Here is a 17,410-nt window from a genome sequence, read left to right as displayed (position 1 = left end):
TGTTAACTGTTAAAAAGTTTTAACGTTGAAGAAGTTTATGGGCTGGAAAAGATCTGTATGGGCTTTTATTTGGAGCACACTTACATTGAGAGCCCATAGTTAACACGACTTATAAATTCTCTCCCGCCAAAGAAGAAAAAAAAAAAGAGAGAATTAAGTAAATTGGAAAATCATCTTGGCAGTGGAGCGGAAGGCGGCGGCAGCTGAACGACTGCAAGAGCGAAAATTCCGACGATTCGAAGGGGAAGAAGCCGGAGATGGAGGCTGGACAGGCGGCGGATCAGCGAGGGCTTCCGCTGTCAGAGGTGGTTAACGACTGCGTACACCGCTGGTTCCAAGACACGCTCAAGGAGGCCAAAACTGGCGATATCAATATGCAGGTGCTCGTCGGCCAGATGTATAATTGTGGCTATGGCATCTCCAAAGACGCTAACAAGGTATTACTTGCTAAAGCTTGCTCAATTTAAGATGCTTGATTTCCAATTGCGTTTGGTTTTAGGGATTTTGTTTAATTGTCAACTTCTGCCAATTTAGGGGAAGATTTGGATACGTAGGGCTTCCAGAGTCAGGTCTTCGGTCTGGAAAGTTTGCAATAAACGACCCGGTTAGCTTTATTTTTTTTTATGTTTTTAATTAATATTTTTAATTAATTGAAATTGAGTGTTTGGACTTAGGAGTTGTGGAACTTGTTATCCTTACAGGTTATACTGCGAGTGATTCAGATTCTGATTCAGAGTCAGGTTCAGATACAGATTAATTGGTGGGTGATTCTTGATCCAGCCAGCTATGTGCTTTGTTAATCAACTTGAAGGTGAGTTGCTGTTCTATTTAATGGAGCTTGATTCCAATTTTAATTTAAACTGTAACTTTGTTTCTGTGATTTTTATCATTTTCTTATGTGGCTTCTGTTTGTACTGGACTGGACCTCTTATTTATAGCTTCTTGTTAAATGATTATCCTTGTGCTGGTTCTACTTACTTTTGTTTATGTGCTTTTTCTTATTAAAATGGCAGTCATTTAGTCTTATTTCCAATGGCATATCATTTAGATTTTAGGTCTTGGATATAAATAGCATCATTGTGGCGTTTGATGTTTTGTGCTTACTTGTAAGCCACTAGGTTGTTGCTCGACACTGTCATTTTGTTAAACTTCAAACCAGGGAACGACTTGTAAGCCCAGTGCCACAGGCAAAATAAATGAGAGTCAATAACTAATTATAGGATGTAACTGCAGCTTCACACTCCAATCGTATTTGAAGAAAGTTGTTTGTGGATTGATAGAGCAGCATATCACACTCCAATCATATTTGATGTGTGATTCCCAATCTGAATTAGTTGTAGTGACTCATGAATGCTGCCACTGGATTGTTAGTTATGTCTTGCAATTAAGCACCTGCTCCATCCAAGCTGAAATTACGATTAAGCTTATGGAGTGCAAGGCACAAAGAGAATATCTTTGAATAAGAACTGGACCGGATGTAAATTGACTTGAAACACTGAAACAAACGAAAGAAACAATCCTCCAAAAAGGCAAAACTATACAATTGATATTTTTCTGATCCATTCCTCAAAACCTACATAGTATATATAGGAGTTTCCAATATAAAAATCCCACCAAACTTGCACCCAATTGATTCAAATCAAGTCTAATTATTCAAATCCCTCCATATCCTACTTACTTAAAATAGGGAAATATAATTCATAGTCAGCACTTGTGGTTGAATTTATTCCTATATATTTGCTGCTGAATTTATTTCCTCATATATTCAAATCATTTTACTTCAAATCTTCTTTATTCTATGCATGGGGATTGATATCATAAGCACCTACACTGGATTGTGTAGAAAAAAGGTAAACGTTTTTCATTGTATACGTCAATCTTCAGAGAGAAGATTTATTGGATAACTCAAGAATTGAATGAATTAAGAGGTAATCCTTGGGGTGTATAAATTAATTAATTGCTGGTTACAGTAAACTTGAGTTGAAAAACCTGTTGCCCTTAAAGTATCCAATTCAAGGTTGTGGAATTCTTCAGCCACCATTCAAATAATGTATATTGGAGGCATATATGCTAGCTGCCATAACATAATATGGGCATATTAGATTTTAGGGAAATAATTTAGACACTTGTCTCCTATTTAATATTTTTAATGGTTGAGAGTAAGACGAGGGCATTTAGATTTTAGTGAAATTACTTTCTGGATGCATCTACCTACACCCATGCAGTATCTCCATACACACACCAATTGATCTTTTATGAGGGGCCTTTTCAATACACTCCTAACATCCCCAAACTGTCCTCAACTCATAAGCGATAAGAATCATCTAAATTCTCTTGTTCTTTGTTTATTTTAAGCTCCACTTGGACTAGTTATGACTTATGAGTTAGGCTATTTCTGAAGTGTATGTATTAGGTAATACTCCCTCTGGTCCCTCATAGTTGAGTCATTTTGCCATTTTTGAAAGTTCCCTCATATTTGAGTTATTTTTATTTATAGTAACACTTAATTCTCACTCTTACTTTACTCTCTCTTACTTTATTCTCTTTACTTTATTCACTCTACGTTTTTTTCTCTCTTACTTTTTTATCTATCTATTTAACACACTAAACATCCCTTTCTTAAACTCTGTGCCGAAAAATTCAGCCTCAACTATGAGGGAACGGAGGGAGTATTTTAAATAGGGCTGAAACCATTAGTTAGGATTTGGAGGGGGTTTAATTCTGTAAATGGAAGCATTGCTAAACAGGTGGTACACGTACACCTTCAGAAACTGTTCATGTTTCTTTTCTTTTATAGGGAGTATATCTTTCTTCATTGTTAATAAAAACCATCAGCCTAGTGCTATTTATTTAGGGTGTTGAGTAACGATCTACGGAGCGAATGAAATGGTGCTAGCTTGTTAGCATGAAGGAGTCCATTAGCATGTAGTTTGGTCAAGTTAATTAAGGTTACTTTTCTCTTGGTATTCTTTGAGTGCACGATGACATTCCAAAGGTGTAGAGACACCGCCTTCATTTAATCTGGTATACTCACAAATGAAGAATAAGAATTGGTTAAAGTCTCTTCGAGAGTACAAGTAAATGTGATCAATCTTAACCATTAAGTCGTGAATATGGATGAAACATAGAACTGAGTTGGACCTTTGTTGTGGCGTTCGAATTATTTTCCACTTCTCTTCTCACAGCTTGCATTTTGTCTTGGTGATTATCATGACATGCTGTCTTGCATTGGCTCTCCCTTTTACGTTATGCTCTACAAACTATGTACATGTAGTTTCGTAAGGCACAGAACTTGCATCCTTGATTTCAGATTTGAATTGGAATTTTGATGATCCAATCTGTGTGGAAAATATAATGCAGGGTGATGAAGATGTTGATGCGCTAAATTTATTGGTTGTGTGTGCTTGATGGCATCCTTAGCTCGAATATCCTTGTTAAAGTTGCTGCCAAAAGGGTGTTAGTGTTTCTGTGGACTCATATGTACTTTTAATTCATGTGATCATGTCAAATTATTAATTTAGCACATGTTTTAATATGCTTGAACAAAAAGATAACTTTAGTTAAATGTACTCTGTTATTCTTAATGTGGCTTGAAATTAAAAGATTTAGAAGATGATTATTTGGGGCATAGATGATTTAGTACTTTACATAATTTTATGATTTCTAATACTAGTTACCAATTAATTAGAAAATTGGTGACTTCATTACCTTGTTTTATTCCGAGTTCATGACTTAAATGATTTGAATTGGTCTTCAGAATTGACTAGGGAAGTTTCTTGGAAACTCAAATGAGAGAATTGAATTGGTCTAAAGTATAATTAGTCACTAATATCCGTGCAAGATTACCGTACAAGACAATTGTATCGTACAGTGTTGAAAAAATCATCATCTGACTTATGTCTTAGAGAGAGTTGAATCAAAGTTGATTATTTTTAACATTTCTCCCGTCCATGAGAATTTGTTACTTCCTCCGTTCCAAGGAAGATGACCCCTTTCTTTGGCGGCACGGGATTTTATGCAACTTTATTTTATGTGCTAAGTGGAGAGAATAAAGTAAGAGAGAGGGAATAAAGTAGAGATAAAGGGATTTTCATTTTAAGTAATGAGTTATTGACTGGGAAAAACAAAAAAGGAAAGTGGATCATCTTCAATGAGACGGAGGGAGTACTTATTTTTATTTGGTTGTTACTAAAAATTTGTTTATCTTTTACTTTTTAATTTTTTTAAAGTAGTGGATCACACATTTGGTTGTTTCTAAAAATTTGTTACTTATTTCTATTTGGTTGTTCCTAAAAATTTGTTTATCTTTTACTTTTTACTTTTTTTGTTAGTGGATCACACATTCCACTAACTCATTTTTACTCATATTTTATTTTAAAACTAATATATAAAAATAGGTTTGTATACCACTAACTTTTTATACTCAATTTCTATTATATTTTTTAAAACTCGTGCCAGATCAAATGGTAATGAATTTTTATGAATAGAGGGAGTGAGATATTTTGTGGTGGTGGGGTATGTTTGAATCAAATAATCAACTTAAAGATGAGATTGCTGACTCTGTGCTTAGTTAATGGTTTTTCTAAGTAGGGTGGTCTGGTGTAGGCGTTATTTGGTGCAAAATCATGCTGACAATTATAGACAAATTTGGTCCAGATGAAATTTATCTTTATTTATTAATTAATTCTGGCTGGACGTGAACTTCATTGAATCCTCACATGCTTTTTTGGTATTAATAATTGATAAGTGACAAATATCTATAATCTTGTCCGGTGGGAATTACATATTTTTATAAGCAACAAATTTCGCCTATGAATAATTATGAAAATATAATATTTTCCTTGGTTTAAAAACATTACTATAATAATCAGAGACCAGTCTTTATACGTGACAAATTATTAAACTGAAGTTGCAAATATCTGGTCTAGAAAATATTAGTAGTATTTTTTTATACGTAAGTAATTTAATATATATTCTCATTCGAAGAATTTGTGGAAACCAATAAAGATTACGAAGTGGTAAGGGATTATTAGAACATGATATATTGATATACATTCCACCAAATCCTAACATCACGTGTGAGCAAATCCCCACGATAAATTCTACAATCTGACCTTATTGATAAAATCGAATTCCAGTGCTTAGCTAGTTCAGGAATTATCACAAACATAATTTGGAGAAAATTTCAAATATTTATGTGAAATCTACAATAATACACCGCAGAATGAAAGCTGCATTTTCGTTAAAGCCTTCATAAGTCTCCACCTCTCTCTCTCAATTGTTTTCTACATGGTCCATGCGATTATATATTTAATTTATAATTAAATCATCTTTCATTACACATATTTGACCAATAATTTTAAAGGACAAAAAATGTACGGGTGCTGTCTGGGTAGAAGTCTTAGACTCTTAGTTATAGTATTTGACTGCATTTACAAATCACAGATAAAATCTCTAAGTAAAAATTAAACTAATTGCTACTATTAATAATTATTAAAAGATAGTAGTAGTAAAATTCAGAATTATGAAAGTTGGATTATGTACTTGGTTAATTAATTTTATTTATTTTTCTCTGTGTTGGACCATATATTTCTAGAAGATACACGTGTCAGCGGTAACGCCTAGTGTAATAAGTGCGTAAATCGATGCATAAGTACGGCCGTCCCATCCAACCTGTAATATACGTTCATCACCCTTTTATCAATTTGAATCTCATTTATCACCATAGCCTCAATTTGAGTCAAGCATATTTTTCTTTTCTTTTTTTTAACATAGTAGTATATCGCATTTATGTGTTTATTTTTTTCTCAAATTTTCACTGTTTATATAAAAGCAAATTAAAAATTCACAATTTTCTTTATCAAAATCTAAATCGAACATTTATAAATCAACTCTAAACACCATGCATTTTGATGTGACGATCTCAAAAATTGTATTGAGAAGTGAGAATGCCCATAAATTTTACTTCCAACGTCTCAAAATAGCTCGACGCATATTCCCTTTTATCATCTCATGATAATTGAATTTTTTTTAATTATTTTTTATTTCTCTTATACTTTACCCTCTCTTATCTGTCTTACTTTGTGTCCTCTCTTATTTTACTCTTTCAATTTTAATTTTAAAGATCATTTTTTCAATCTTGTGTCTAAAAGAAATGCTTCAAGTACCTTAGGACGAAAGAATGTCATTTGTTTTCTCAAAATACTTACCAAATAACTCTAATACATCATCAATTTGAAATATATGTTCGTCAAATTAACAACATGTTACAAATAAGAAATCAAGAATATTTCGTCACAATAAAATTAAGAAAATATACTCCATTACGACTGATTTTAAAAATTACAAGACATATATCATATATGTGAAAATTCAAAATTGTTACACCAATTTATCCTAAAAAATTCATTAATGCACATAAAAGAAGTTGACCTCAGTTACACTAAATATGACAAGTGAGTCATTATTCCGTTATAAAAATATGTTGGGAGTGACCTAAATTAAACATTTGTGTGAATAATCATAGAAATAATGAAAATGGAAAATACAAAGTAGTGACAAAAATAAAGTTAGTCCTTCCTCACATATATTCTACACCAGATAAGTCATGTCCACTCTTCCATTCAACCTCCCAAGGTGGAGGACAGCGACTTTTCTGTTTCCCAAACTACCCTTGCCACTTTCACATGTCCTTTCCCGTACGCCAACTGTCAAAATCAACTATACGGAATAGTATACTTATTTATACCAATTGATTTAGTATAAAAATAATTAATAATTTTATACTATTATATGCTAGCCTTATTATTATTGTGTTACTCTAATATCTGCAAAATTTTCTTTTAACTTACACTTTGGTTACTCTCGAACAATATCATGACATATCAGCTCGTGATTGTATGCTTATCAATGTAATGTAAAGAAAATAAAATAAATCTAAAATATTAAAATGCTAAATTAAAAAATAGAATAATTTTTTTGCTAAAAAATGACTCAATAAAGAAAATAGAACTCCTAAACAAGTAGCAGTTCCTTTCATATTTCAGCGCATTTATTCCAAAAAAATAAAAAAAGAAAAATAAACACACCAATTTTCAAAAGGGGCAGCATTGTAATTACAATCCCAAAATCCTTATTCCTCAATTCATGTCCATACCTATGTCTCTCTCTCTCCTCTTTACTGATAAAACTCACTTATTAGAGTCTTGCGGTTAACGGTTGTTCAATAAATCCCTCCTCAATTTTATACACACCACTATTTTTAGCATGATTGCAACCATTCTTCCTCACCTAACAAATTATTGAAAAAATCAGGTGTAGAGCCCAAAAATCCACAAAATATCGCCGATTTAGCTGCAAAGATCCAATTTTTAGCCTCATTACCCGAAAAAGCTTCGATCTTTGCCGCGATGAAGAAGCAGAAATCAATCCCAGAACCCACCTTCAGCCGCTTCGATCTCCTATCAGAAGAGATAGTATTCACACTTCTTGATTTCCTCGAAAACCCAGTTGATAGGAAGTCGTTTTCTCTCGTTTGCCGCTCGTTTTACGACATTGAGTCTCGCCACAGGAAGCTCCTGAAACCCCTTCGCTCGGAGCTGCTGAGCAAAGTTTTGCTCAGATACCCTCATGTTTCAAATCTCGATCTCTCTCTCTGTCCCAGAGTCACCGATGCCACGCTTGATGTTGTGTCGAGTTATTGCAAGGAAACGCTGCGGTCGATCAATCTGTCTAGGTCCAAGTTTTTTGGGCATGTGGGGCTGTCTAATTTGGTGGTGAGTTGTGGGAATTTGGTGGAGATTGATCTGTCGAATGCGACAGAGCTTAAGGACTTGGCGGCTGCCACCATAGCCGAAGCCAAGAACTTGGAGAAGCTGTGGTTGGTTAGGTGTAAGTCTATTACTGACATTGGGATAGGTTGTATTGCTGTGGGCTGTAGGAAGCTCAAGTTTCTCAGCTTGAAATGGTGTTTGGGTGTTGGTGATTTGGGGGTGGGGTTGATTGCTGTCAAGTGTCAAGATATTCGAAGTTTGGATCTTTCCTTCTTGCCGGTATTGCAGCTTGATTTTAAGAATGTTTTCTTGATTATTTGATTCTGTTTTTGATGGTTTATTGTGATTTAGTTGTTTTACTGAGTTCTCATGTTGTTTATTTCCCTAGTTGTTGTTTGTGGAATAACTAAATGAAATAAGTTCATTTATGTATACTAAATATTTGAAGTTGACCTTACACCTATCAGTAGGCTGAGGTCTGAGGTCTTAACCTTGAGTGTTTCTCCTTCATATGTTAGAAAACTAAACATGATTTTAGTATTTCAAAGTTGATGTACTTCCGCGTAATACTTGCTAGGTATCAGTCCCTGACTGTGGCAATTAAACGTTCTTGCTACCTATCTCTCCCGGAAGTGCTAAGCTATTTGGTTGGGAGTGTTAATGAGAGCTGTCTGATAAAGCTGAAATTATGTAATGACTTTGAACCTTTCATGATGGTGAATGTATGGGTAGTTCTATCTAAGCACATGTCTAAATACGGTGACCGGTCAATATTGTTAGCGCTGCTGCGTCTTTGCTGGAAGAATTTTAATGTGATAGCATATTTTACCCTTACGGAATAAGGAAAGCTGTAGAATGAGTTCTATTTTATTATGATTAGCTTAGAATCTCTCAGTGCATGTTACAGGGACCAATGATTTGAATTTGTGTTGATTTTGAATAGAAATTACTAAGAATACTTGAGTTCTAACCTATTGTTTGAATCACAAATATATTCACTTGCTAATTGCTATACTTTTTTGTTTTGTCTGTATGCAGAATTCACACATAATGCTTTAATGAGTTTTTTGTGCTTAAAATATAGTTTAATAGTTGAATCTGTATTATTTAAAACATATGTAGCTTCTGTGAGCAATATTCGTGGACTACAAGACTGATAATGACTCTCTTATTTTCTGTCATGTAGATCACCAATAAATGCTTGTCGCAAGTCTTAGAGTTGAAGCGCCTTGAAGATTTGGTTCTAGAAGGGTGTTTTGGAATCGATGATGACAGCCTTGCAGCTCTCAACCAAGGATGCAAATCACTGGAGGTATTAATTTTTGGAATAAGCATGCTTAGAGACTCAAGGACTTTCACTTAATGTATAACTTTACAGTTTTCTTTGACAATGAAAAATCTGAATTTACACACTTCAATAGTGTTTTCCTTACTCTTTATCAATCTTCAAGCAGAACTTGTGCTTTGCCCTTAATTAGCATCCTTTGTTTCAACAGACCCTTGATATGTCGAGCTGTCAGAAAGTAAGTCATGTGGGTTTATCTTCTCTCACCACTGCTACTGCGAGTTTGAGGCAACTCATCTTATCATATGGTTCTCGCGTGAGTCTCCATCTTTCCCCACAATGCCTACAGTTGTATATTTTTAAATTTTTAACTAATGTACTAGTGAATTTTCAGGTGGATCTTGCTCTTGCTGATAGTTTGCAAAAGCTTTCAATGTTGCAATCCATAAAACTTGATGGTTGCAAGGTTACGTGTTCGGGACTCAAAGCCATTGGGAACTGGTGTGTATCACTGAGTGAGATAAGCTTAAGCAAGTGCTTAGGAGTGACAGATGAAGGACTTTCCTCCCTTGTTACGAAGCATAAAGACTTGAGAAAACTAGACATCACCTGCTGCCGCAAAATAACTAGTGCATCGGTTGCCCATATAACAAATTCTTGTACCTCCCTCGTTTCCCTCAAGATGGAATCGTGTACCTTGATTCCAGCTGAGGCTTTTGTTTTGATCGGGCAGCGGTGCCAGTTTCTGGAGGAGCTTGATGTTACTGATAATGAAATTGATGACGAAGGTAACTAAGTGCTTCGTTTGGCTCAGTTATATATTAAGAGGATTTTCAGTAATGCTGATTCAAGTGATATGCATCCAGGTCTGAGATCCATCTCCACGTGCTCTCGACTCAGAAGCTTAAAACTTGGGATCTGCCTGAATATAAGCGACGAGGGACTCATCCACATTGGCATGTCTTGCTCAAAGCTCAAAGAGGTCGACTTATACAGGTCAGCATTTATCTCATATCTGCAGATGATGTATATCAAGCATACAAATGACAAACATATTCGGTTGCTTTGAAGCTTTTCTCCCTTCTGTTTATCTCTAATAGTACTATCTTTTGTTTGCCAGATCTGATGGAATTGGTGATTCTAGCATCTCAGCCATTGCTAGTGGCTGTCGTGACCTAGAAATGATCAACATTGCATATTGTAAATCCATCACGGATCGTTCCTTGATGTCCTTGTCAAAATGCTCGAAGCTGAACACACTAGAAACTCGGGGATGCCTTCTTATAACTCCAGTTGGTCTAGAAGCCATCGCTATGGGATGCAAGCAACTCTCCAAGCTGGACATAAAAAAGTGTCTCAACATCGATGATGCTGGAATGATTTCTCTTGCCTGCTTCTCTCAAAACCTCAAACAGGTGTGCTCGACATTCTTACCCCCTTTTCATCACATATCATCGCATAAGAAACTCCATCTTAGACTGTTTTCTATGCAGATTAACTTTTCGTACACATCGGTGACTGATGTGGGGCTCGTCTCCCTCGCAAGTATAAGCTGTTTACAGAGCATGACCGTTCTCCATGTGAGGGGCTTGACTCCCAGAGGGCTCGTGGCTGCACTCTTGGCGTGTGGCGGACTAACCAAAGTGAAGCTTCAGGCTTCGTTCAGAACCTCACTGCCAGAGCTTCTCGTGAAACATCTAGAAGCCCGTGGCTGCACTTTCCTGTGGAGGGATAAAGTATTTCAGGTACCCATGGTTTCACTTGTGTCTTTGAGCCTATGAACGAGTCGAATACCCTTCTGCAACTAAGCATCCGTTCCTTGATTTGCAGGAGGAGTTAGATCCTAAGTGCTGGAAGCTTCATTTTAACGAGATAGAGTAACGAGAACCAGAAAACTGCAGATTAATAGCGAATTGGCGATCATCTCGAAGCTGTAGAGAACGTGTTAAAGGTTCGTCCCGTTTCTTGATTTTGTGATAGGCGGTAGCACAATTTTGAATCAAGCAGTCTCGTGTTGCAGTCTCGTGTTCCATTTCATCAGTACATGTCATTCGGACATCTATAATGTATATTGTACTTCCAAAATTCCATAATAACCATGTACTACTATCATATTGTGTATATATTCTCCTTAATTTTGCAAATTATTAATGTGTGTATATAGGAATAAAAGAGGAAGAAAAATCAAAGATTCCACACTCCTGAGTCAATGATTAAATCTTTTATTCATTGGAGAAATAAACTGCATAATTTTCAAATGACTGATAACATAACACAGAAATTAAGGTTGCTACAATTATCAGACACAGACACACAGTACTAGGATAAAATATGCAGACATATCATGTCTATGTTCAGCAAAATAAAAGTAAGACAATCAATCAAGTGCAAAGAAAAAAAATGTTGGATAAATCATCCACACGTGTGTACAGTGTTCATTATGTTCATGAATGCTAATCACAAAAAAGAGAAGAGATTGGGACAATTCTGCAACTGTCTAAAACACTCCAATTATGTAACCTTGACAATTTTCTTCATTATCTCATGGAGAAAAATTCTAGCATGCGATCTGCTTTAACTTAATTAACATCATACATATACATGCAAATATTAAAGATGTAAGTGGTTAGGTGTATTAACAATGTCGTTTAAGTAGCTGAACATTTTACTTTTGTCGTATATAATTTCCTTCAAATATGAGATTATGAGAAAAAGAATATCAAAATTATGATATAATATGCCATTTTTTAAAGTTACAATATTTGTTAGAATTTGATAAAACTTTGAGATTTTCCAACAATTTATCTATAATTATTATGAAAATAATGGATGAGTCATTTCAGCAGCCGAGAATCAGTCAAACCCACACGTTTTGACCAAAAAAAAAAGAAGTGAAAATTCCACGGTCAAACATATAGCAACCTTCTCAGAAGCTACTTCACTTCTTAATTTCTATATTTATATTATGCATATATATATTATCACTACACAATCCAACACTTTCTAATTCTTCACATTTCCATTTTTTCATTCAAATCTCCCACAACAAACAAAACTAAAAATGGCTTCTTCAAGCGGAAGCCTAAACACTTCTGCAAACAATTCCAATCACCACATCTTCTCCCCTTCACAATTCATGTCTACTTCCTTCACCGATCTTCTCTCTCCCAACAAACAACAAGAGGAGGAGGAAGAAGACGCCATGAGCCGACCCAAATCTCGTTTCAGTTGGGGTGTGAATTCAGACATACTTAGCAAAAATATCGAAATCCCAAAATACAAGTCTTTCCCACCTTCCTCTCTCCCTCTCTCCCCTCCCCCTGTCTCTCCTTCCTCCTACCTCTCCATTCCTCCTAGCTTGAGCCCTTCCATCCTCCTAGATTCTCCTGTCCTTTTCTCGTCCTCCAACGTAAGTAAACCGTTGCACTTTTGTAGTAAATTCATGTTCGTGTGCAATAGCCTGACAACAGAGATTCTTTTGCAGGTTCTTCCCTCTCCGACCACCGGGAGCTTTGCTGCCAAGGAGGAGGAGAGGAATTATTCGGATTTCTCTTTTCAATCTCAAACAAGGAATTCAAATCCATCTACCATGTTTACATCCAATCCTATGGTATGTTTTTTCTTTTCCTTCTCCTTATCTTTTAATACTTCGGTCTACGATCAATATATTTATATTTCAATATTTTCCACTCTATTTCTCTCGTATTTTATTAATTTCATATTAAAATGCAAAACGTTCGTTACTATGATTATTTGTAGGGGCGAATGCATCTTGAACCAATTTTAAATAATTATATTTTAATTGTTTTTCTTCTTACTTTGTATCATACTTTATCAATTTTAAATTAAAATATGTAAATTTTATTACTAAGATTATTGATATGAGACTGATGCAGTATTTTAGTATGTGAACTTATTCAAGATATTTTTTAATTATATTAATATTAATTTGCATTGTGTGTTTGGCTTCCTACTCAGTTGACTTGCGTGGTTTGCTCTTATCTTGTTTAGACTTATGTGGTGTTTTAAATATCTAGTATGATTGCGTAACATTGTTGTGTGTCCAAATTTGATTTCGCTGTCTTTCAATATTATAGTATTATTGTGTGTGCATTATTAGGCCTATGGAGCTTAAATTATTTATTCTGACCTCTTAAAGTCGTCTCTAAAATAGATCCCATCTGTTTTACAACAGCTGGCTTCGCGCGTGCTTGTCAAACTCTATCATCTCTACATCAACTGTTACATAATTTACATTATTTAGTAAATAAAATACAATACTACCTAATTTCAGCAGTCCTGATAGTAAATAACACAAATTATGTAAAATTAGTAAAATTGGAAATTCTGATAGTAGATGATGCAAATTGTTATACAAAATTAATAGTAGTAAAATTGAAAAGAGATTGAGATTTTTAAAAAATGGCAGAGAGTATTGTTAGCGAAAAATAAGAGCTTATCTAAAATGGAAACTGACAATAATATTGAATTGACTCACACGGGTATGCATGAGTTATAATTTGTAAGACGTGTTTACTCTAATCAATAGATATCGAATTCTAGTCACCGGTTTGGACTTGAGTTAAACTGAATCATCTGTTGATGAACACAGCAGGATTCATACAGAAGGGAACAAGAACAAAACCTCAACACATTCCTCAACAAACAAGCTGAGTTTCCAACAACACAACCTTTGTCCAAATCCGAACAACATGGTTTCTCACAAGACTTCCCCATCCATGGAGATCAACCTGCACAACAACCAGCCCAAATTCCATTTCAACAACAGCCACAGTATGCCAGAGAGCAGAGGAAATCCGACGACGGCTACAACTGGAGGAAATACGGCCAGAAACAAGTGAAGGGGAGCGAGAATCCTCGTAGTTACTACAAGTGCACGTTCACCAACTGTCCGACCAAGAAGAAGGTCGAACGCAATCTCGAAGGACACATAACCGAGATCGTGTACAAGGGCAGCCACAATCATCCCAAGCCACAGTCCACGCGACGATCATCCTCCAACGCCCTGCACAATCCCGCCTACACGGGAATGCCAAGCCAGCCCTTGGTCGAGAACGACCAGGTGGATCCCGTCACGACTCCTGAAAACTCGTCCACTTCCTTTGGAGAGGAGGAGTTCGAGCAGGGCTCATCGATGCACGACGATGACAACGAGCCCGAAGCTAAGAGATGGTGAGTGAATGTGTGTGTGATGGTGTGGCTTAAGAGTAATCAATGTCTGAGACCAAGATTCGGTTAGTTAGTTAGTTATTTACCTTTCTCTGTTTTTGTAGGAAAGGGGAGAATGATAGTGAGGGTGTTTCGGCCGCTGGGAGCCGGACGGTTCGTGAGCCGAGGATCGTGGTGCAGACGACGAGCGACATCGATATTCTCGACGACGGCTACAGATGGAGGAAGTACGGCCAGAAAGTGGTGAAGGGCAACCCCAATCCTAGGTAAGGCACCATTATCCAAATGTAAGACTAAAACAGAGTGAAGAACTATATGCTTACTTCCCATTTTCTTGCAGGAGCTACTACAAGTGCACGTACAACGGGTGCCCAGTGAGGAAGCACGTGGAGAGGGCGTCCCACGACCTGAGGGCGGTGATCACCACGTACGAGGGGAAGCACAACCACGATGTTCCAGCAGCACGGGGCAGTGGGAGCTACAACATGACCAGGCCTCAGGCAGTATCAGGCAACGGTAGCGCGCCCACGGCTATAAGGCCAGCTGCCATGTCTGGACATACCAACGGGGTGCATTACCCCAACCCTGCCAGGCTGCAGGCGAACCACAACCAAACCCCTTACACGCTGCAGATGCTGCACAACAACGATAATAGCTATGGCTTCTCGGGTTTTGGGAACTCTGCAGGGCCTTACAATAATCAGATGCAGCAGCATACGGACAATTCCATGTCCATAGCCAAGCAAGAACCTAAAGAAGACTCGTTTTTCGATTCTTTCCTCAGCTGAAGGGCGACGGCGCAGTTAGTTCTCAGCTATGGTTAGTGATGTACAACAACATTACTCACACTTTGTGCTGTATATGTAATATCTTGTAATAGGATTTAGATAAAATTTCTTTATTTTTTTTAGCCATTGAAACTTGGAACAGTGGCCTCATATAAGGTTTAGTGCAAGAAAAGAAAACTAGAATAAGGAACATACATTATAGTGATCAATTTTCTTCATTTATTTCTATTTTCATGTCATTTTGTCAATAAAATATCCACTTCTTGTTGCAACAATATCTAAACAAAATATAATTAGGTTGAAAAGAAATCGAGAGATAGCATAAATATAGTGGAGTATAATTCATTTCATTAATTCACAAAAAATGAACCTTTACATTTCAAACTATGTATGTATCCAACTGAAAGGAAATCGACTCCTTTTCTTCATAAACATGAATTTACAAGAAAAAATATAGTATATGAGTAAATGATCAACAATACAATCAATAAGAGCAATACAAAGACTCTGTAACAAATGTTGAGGCTGGTCAGATGTAAGTTTGATTAGAGAGCTTGTATCCGGAGATGAGAGCCGACAAACATAGTGAAAAGAATGCGAAGAATGCCATACTGATCGCCGCTGCTGAGGAATCTGTGAATATGTTATCTCCTCCTCGACGCATGTTGTTTGTCAAAGGTACTGCTGCTGAAGCTGCAGACAGCAACAAGTACGCCACAATCTGCAAATTCGACAAATTTTCACAATCAAATCGATATGTTTAGCATACCTTTCGCTAAAACAAGATCCTCTCTCACCTAATAAGCCTATACTCATACAAATATGACAACACTGTCTCAAAGATCAAGAACCTTGAACGATTGTCTCATCCTTCACACACGTTCATCTGATGTTACCATTATTCGACACTGGAACATTCATAGCACTACTACCTACACCCGCCTCTCCTATTCGTTGCATATTCGTTAGTACTGGTTTAGCTTCTTACAATGTATTTGCAGGCCATTCGCTAATCGCTACTTCGGCATTTTCAAATAATCAACTAGTACTAGGTTTTAGTGCTCTTCAACATACAAAGGACTATACTACTAAATTCAAACTCCATCTTTCACATAACAATTTCATTGACACATATGAATTGTCATTCCAAACTGAAATCCAACAAATCATCATAATAAAAGAGTACCTGATCACCAATAAAATCAAAGATTGAAGCATTCTTCCGTGAAATGATCTCTTTGTTTGTGTGAATTTCATGAATATGCCTCCCTGTTTGAAATCCGGTGTATAAAGCAGACAGAATTGCAATCGCCAACACATACCTACCAAAAAACAATAAAAAAAAATCAAACAAATAAGACAGAGAGAAGAAGAAATTGAAATTGAAATAGAAATAGAAATTTAATTTAACCTGTATTCTTCATATTGGTCAAATTTTCTGCCGTCGCCGTGTTGATTGGTGGCCATGATAATGAAAGCGAGCAAGGAGAAGAGTAAAGCGAAGGCTCGAAAAGCCACACAGCCTCTCTTCACAATACCTTCGCGCCGCCACCGCTGGATGATGTTGGAGAATCCGCCGGCAGCAGCCGCCGGCGCACTCTGGCTCTCCGCATCGGCGGCGGGCGGCGGCGGCTCTTCGGCATCAGCAGGCTTAGTCATGAGTTGTTGTTTCTCTCGGTGATGGAAGCAACTAAATTGTGATTGAAAGAGGGATTTCGGGAAAAATGTAGAAGAATTGAAGTGCAAGAAAAGGAAGGGAAGTTATGACAACTGTGTTTGTTCTGTTATCGGTTTGGTCGTCTTGACAACTAAGCTAGCTTTTTGTTCTTCGTTACAGCGTGTCTTACCATTATCACAATCACAATTCACAATATATTTTGTCGCACTCCCTAAATATATTTGGTATTTATGTGCATATTTGTCTTTAATAAAAAAACCTTACTCGAATATTTATTGTGACTAGGTCACTAGGTGAGTCATTAATAATTGCCTAAGGAGGAATTAATGGTTGTTAAGTTGACTTTCACTTTGAAATTTTGCGCTGAGAACGATATTTTGCTCAACTTATTTTGAATTAGTAGTACTCCACTATTTAATGTGTTGAATTTGGACGAAAGAAAATATTTACCATTAATTACTGATTTTTTAGAGGATAGTTAAATCGAGGGGAGTGAACAATTGCTAATTAATTAGCCATCAGCAATCACAAACTAAGAATAAATCTTAATCATTAGATTAATGTTATATGGATTATATTTTTAATTAGAAAAATTAATAAATAAAATTAGAGGGTATTAATGTCAATTCTCTTTCATTAAAATCATCTTAGAACTTTAAATTTACGTAACTCTCTCAATTTAAATTACTTTTTCCGC

General features: G+C 36.3%; 4 protein-coding genes across 5 annotated transcripts; 3 read left to right on the top strand and 1 right to left on the bottom strand.

Moving 5' to 3' along the window:
• The first annotated feature begins 137 nt into the window (after positions 1 to 137).
• LOC125218704 (uncharacterized) lies at positions 138 to 3,630 on the top strand. Its single transcript, XM_048120441.2, has 4 exons — positions 138 to 437; positions 535 to 604; positions 702 to 811; positions 3,361 to 3,630. The coding sequence occupies exons 1-3, from the start codon at positions 258 to 260 to the stop codon at positions 755 to 757; spliced, it is 306 nt and encodes a 101-aa protein (XP_047976398.1). The 5' UTR covers positions 138 to 257; the 3' UTR covers positions 758 to 811; positions 3,361 to 3,630.
• Positions 3,631 to 7,193: 3,563 nt separating this feature from the next.
• LOC125223202 (F-box/LRR-repeat protein 3-like) lies at positions 7,194 to 11,201 on the top strand. The gene is made up of 8 exons (XM_048126226.2): positions 7,194 to 8,051; positions 8,959 to 9,084; positions 9,269 to 9,373; positions 9,452 to 9,845; positions 9,924 to 10,053; positions 10,178 to 10,472; positions 10,551 to 10,802; positions 10,888 to 11,201. Exons 1-8 carry the CDS (start codon positions 7,410 to 7,412, stop codon positions 10,936 to 10,938), a joined length of 1,995 nt encoding a protein of 664 aa, XP_047982183.2. The 5' UTR covers positions 7,194 to 7,409; the 3' UTR covers positions 10,939 to 11,201.
• Positions 11,202 to 12,046: 845 nt separating this feature from the next.
• Positions 12,047 to 15,269, top strand: LOC125221570 (putative WRKY transcription factor 33). 2 transcript variants are annotated; one of them, XM_048123707.2, is made up of 5 exons: positions 12,047 to 12,466; positions 12,542 to 12,667; positions 13,673 to 14,250; positions 14,352 to 14,513; positions 14,588 to 15,269. In XM_048123707.2, the coding sequence occupies exons 1-5, from the start codon at positions 12,119 to 12,121 to the stop codon at positions 15,033 to 15,035; spliced, it is 1,662 nt and encodes a 553-aa protein (XP_047979664.2). In that variant the 5' UTR covers positions 12,047 to 12,118; the 3' UTR covers positions 15,036 to 15,269. The 2 variants fall into 2 exon arrangements, with proteins under 2 accessions (XP_047979664.2, XP_047979663.2); XM_048123706.2 differs by having other exon boundaries at positions 13,670 to 14,250.
• An 83-nt stretch (positions 15,270 to 15,352) lies between these two features.
• Positions 15,353 to 16,871, bottom strand: LOC125221571 (CASP-like protein 4B1). Its single transcript, XM_048123708.2, has 3 exons — positions 16,447 to 16,871; positions 16,222 to 16,357; positions 15,353 to 15,756 (listed from the first exon to the last, which is right to left on the bottom strand). The coding sequence occupies exons 1-3, from the start codon at positions 16,692 to 16,694 to the stop codon at positions 15,565 to 15,567; spliced, it is 576 nt and encodes a 191-aa protein (XP_047979665.2). The 5' UTR covers positions 16,695 to 16,871; the 3' UTR covers positions 15,353 to 15,564.
• Positions 16,872 to 17,410: the final 539 nt, after the last annotated feature.

This window comes from Salvia hispanica, chromosome 1 (assembly GCF_029641045.1).
Source record: "Salvia hispanica isolate PSC_SH4W2 chromosome 1, Shi_PSC_v1, whole genome shotgun sequence".
NCBI classification, from domain to species: domain Eukaryota; kingdom Viridiplantae; phylum Streptophyta; class Magnoliopsida; order Lamiales; family Lamiaceae; genus Salvia; species Salvia hispanica.
This window is presented reverse-complemented; position numbering and strand designations above follow the sequence as displayed.